Here is a 3,365-nt window from a genome sequence, read left to right as displayed (position 1 = left end):
CATCCCTATCCACATCCTCCTTGCAGGTGATCTCATTGTCACTAAAGTCTAATCCGAGAGCAGCCCTAACATCTGAAAGGAAGGCCCTCGCCTTGTAAGGGCTGAGAGTAGGTTGTTCACGGATTTGGCCCCTGCAGAGTGGGCATTCATATAGGAATATGTCCTCTGGCTTCCTTTGACCATGACACCGAATGGCAGTCACTGTCTCCTGAAGATGCTTCAGGCTCGTCGGAACGGCATGGCAATCATACTTGTGTTCTTTGTGGGATAAAAGAGACCCAGCAGTACACTGAAGACGTGGCTGTACCTGATCGGCAAACGTTCTGCAGATGCAATGGCCACAAAAAGTGTGGAGGCAGCGTAATCTAGGAAAATTTGTCTCAATAGGGGAAATTGGAAAGTTGGCATGTCATACTGACACAAATGGGTTCGCCATGATCCCTGTGCAAATTGGACACTCAGCTGCGGACTTGAAAGCCTCGCTAACCTACAACACTTGATCAATTAAAGCGATGAAATTCATAAAGCGTACTCACCCGCTGTAGTTTCTGATGATCACTTTCTTGTGGGGCGGCTTGAGCAGGAATGTTGGTTGGAGAGGAGAAAACACCGGTCAACTGAAGAAATTCGGACATAGATGGCACAGAGTCAGAGGAAGGGGCGGGTGAAGCTAATGAAGATTCAGACACAGATGGCGGAAAGTCAGAGGACGAGTCGGGTAAAGCTAATGCTCCCAGTCGCAAGCGATTATGCGCCGCACTGTACTGGCGGACTGTACGAGGAGGTGTCAGGGGAACACAATGCGCATTTGTTGTAACTCGGGAGGCAGATGCTTGTTCAGACCCTGCTTCTGAGGATCGAGTGGCACTTTCATATCCAACCCAAGCCAACCACAGTCGAATCCTGCAGCCTGGGCTAATATTTGTTGGCAAAGCCTCTGAAGGTTCAGGTGTAGATGGGGGCAAATTGGAGGAAGGTATGGGTGTTGCTAATGCTCTCAATCGCAAGTGATTGTGGGCAGTGCTATACTGGTGGACCGTCCGAGGAGGTGTCAAGGGAGCAGATTGCATGTTTGTTCGAGCTCGAGAGGCAACAGGCCGTGCTTCTACAGATTGAGTGGCACGTTCATGTTCAGCCTGAGTCAACGACCGAGTCCTGCGACCTGGGCTAGGAGTTGTTGGCAAAGTTTCTCGCCTGTGGGACATGGCAACTGGTAGATGCATCAGGAAAAACCCCAACTCCTCATCTGCCCTAATAACTGAAAGATTAGGTGAAATAACTTCAAAATTCAATGGATTAGATGAAATTAATGCTCTTACCAAATTATCTCAAATTACCCTGTATGAATATGGTTCCTAACTCTTACCTCAAATTACCTTGAAGTTACCAATGGCTGAGTAGAGATTATCTGCATCTGGTGTGAAGTTACATTGCGGTTATATGCTAATTAGTCCAATTAGAGTAGCATTTTCTCAATCTTTTGGGTGCTGAGAATTCTTTCAAGATTGACACAATGAGCCAAACAGTAACATTGAATTGATTGAAGAAAGGCTACAGCAGAAATATCTACATGATGGTAATTGATAGCTACAGTGAGATAGAAGGGGATTGTGTTGGGTAGAAGGTATCTGTGTCGACGTTCGCAAGTTGGGGGAGGAGGGTGTGTGTGTTGTTGGGCAGTTGTCACTCTGGGTAGGGTACTGTGTTTGGTGTGGTGTCCGGCTGTCGTCGGTGTTTGTGAGCAGTGGTCATGGGCTCCTGACAGCGTGGGGTGGTGGGCTGTCGTGGGTGCTGGTGGTGAGGCTGTGTTTACTGTTTATGTGGTGAGCTGTCGTCGGTGTTGGGACGGGGTGCTGAACCATCCTTGGTGTTGATGGGGGTGGTGGTGAATCCTGGCCAACGTTGTGTCACCACATGTTGCTGCATGTGGTCGTGGTTGCATGTGGTCGGCGTGCCATTGTCGTGGGGCAGTCATCACGCAGTCGTTACCTGTCGTCATCGAGCGGTCATCGTCATGTGGTCGTTGTCGATCAGGATCGTCCACATTGTTGTTGCCTCGTCGGAAAGGGTACTTACCTGTTAGAGTTGGCATACAGGTTGTGTAGGGCAGGAACATCACACAGACCTGTCTGCCATAGGGGAGCGGTTGAGAGGTTGGTAGTAATGAAAGGTGGCTGCTCACTGTTGGAATTTGTAGGCCAGGTCACGAGCATGAGTTGGAAGAGAAAAGCCAGTAACACAATGAGTTGGAAGAGAAAAGCCAGTAACACAATGAGAATTTGAGTGGGAGTATGGCGAATGAGAATGACGGGTGACAAAAGCACGCAGACGATGTGGTGGGAAGAAAGAGCAGTGGGAGGGAATAGAATCCAACATGATCATGTGCCGTCGGAGTTTCAACGGACTTGGGAATAATTTTCATTACTCTGCACACACCATGCTGTGCCCTGCTCAATGTATGCTGCCCAAGCACTTGAACATCGACAACACTTCTTCCATCACCTCTTCACATGCCCTCCTTTCTTGCACGCAGACCTCCATTTAGGATCCGAGCAAACATCGGTAGTGAACAAGCCTACCCCCGACGAATATGAGGGTTACGACAGACCAGTGGGGTGTAGCTATGCTTACCTTGTTCCTTATGGTGTTGGCTGCTAGTGGTGCTCCGACGAGCTTGAGCGCTGCATCAACTAATGCTGGGTGAGCAGCATATTATCATCCTGTCCCCTCCCCATCCCATCTTTTCTATATACTTTTGATCCTTTCTTTTCGCGTTTTTTTGCAGCTTACCATGTTCCAAGGATCAGGAGCTACAATCGTAACAGTCCCACTTGTCATTGTCTTGACAGCCTCTTTGTCATCTTCACTAACCTGCTTTGGTCCTGACCTGTTCACAATGCAGCAGCCGTCGCAAGCACATTCTCTGCTGTTGGCGTCGTCACACTCATCGCCCTCTTCACCAATGCCATCTGACGTTGTGGCACCCAAGAATTTGACCGCAAAATTGCCGAAGCTGCTCACCAACCCACCCCCTATCTTTTTGGACGACGAAGGCAACACAAGGGTACCATGGCACAGGTATGGCAGTACATCTGAGTCCAACAGCGGCAGTGGCAGAACCATGCAAGACCATCAATTCTTGCAGGTATCTTCACATGGGAAGTACGGCCAATCTCCGATGAGGCCTTTTTTGCAAAAGTGTTTGTTGTATACTTAAATTGTCCACACTTTATACCTGTAATCCTCTCTTGAGTCTCAGACAGATTCCTTTGTAATAATATTGGTCCCCTCTGTGTAACCACAATAAAAATTTACAAAGTTATATGGCATGACCTTTGAGAATGCTGTAATACACAACAAATTAT

At 48.2% G+C, this 3,365-nt stretch overlaps 2 protein-coding genes across 2 annotated transcripts; both read right to left on the bottom strand.

Annotated features, from left to right (window-relative positions):
• Window positions 1-219: 219 nt before the first annotated feature.
• On the bottom strand, window positions 220-1,205 carry LACBIDRAFT_327978 (uncharacterized protein; the record flags this gene model as incomplete). Its single annotated transcript, XM_001881822.1, has 2 exons — window positions 220-462; window positions 537-1,205. The coding sequence occupies 2 exons, from the start codon at window positions 1,203-1,205 to the stop codon at window positions 220-222; spliced, it is 912 nt and encodes a 303-aa protein (XP_001881857.1).
• Window positions 1,206-1,816: 611 nt separating this feature from the next.
• On the bottom strand, window positions 1,817-2,382 carry LACBIDRAFT_298688 (uncharacterized protein; the record flags this gene model as incomplete). The annotated part of the gene is made up of 2 exons (XM_001881821.1): window positions 1,817-2,129; window positions 2,183-2,382. 2 exons carry the CDS (start codon window positions 2,380-2,382, stop codon window positions 1,817-1,819), a joined length of 513 nt encoding a protein of 170 aa, XP_001881856.1.
• Between the last annotated feature and the right edge of the window lie 983 nt (window positions 2,383-3,365).

This window comes from Laccaria bicolor, genomic scaffold (assembly GCF_000143565.1).
Source record: "Laccaria bicolor S238N-H82 LACBIscaffold_14 genomic scaffold, whole genome shotgun sequence".
NCBI classification, from domain to species: Eukaryota; Fungi; Basidiomycota; class Agaricomycetes; order Agaricales; family Hydnangiaceae; genus Laccaria; species Laccaria bicolor.
The sequence above is the reverse complement of the archived record's forward strand: the minus strand, read 5'-3'. Positions and strand labels throughout refer to the sequence as shown.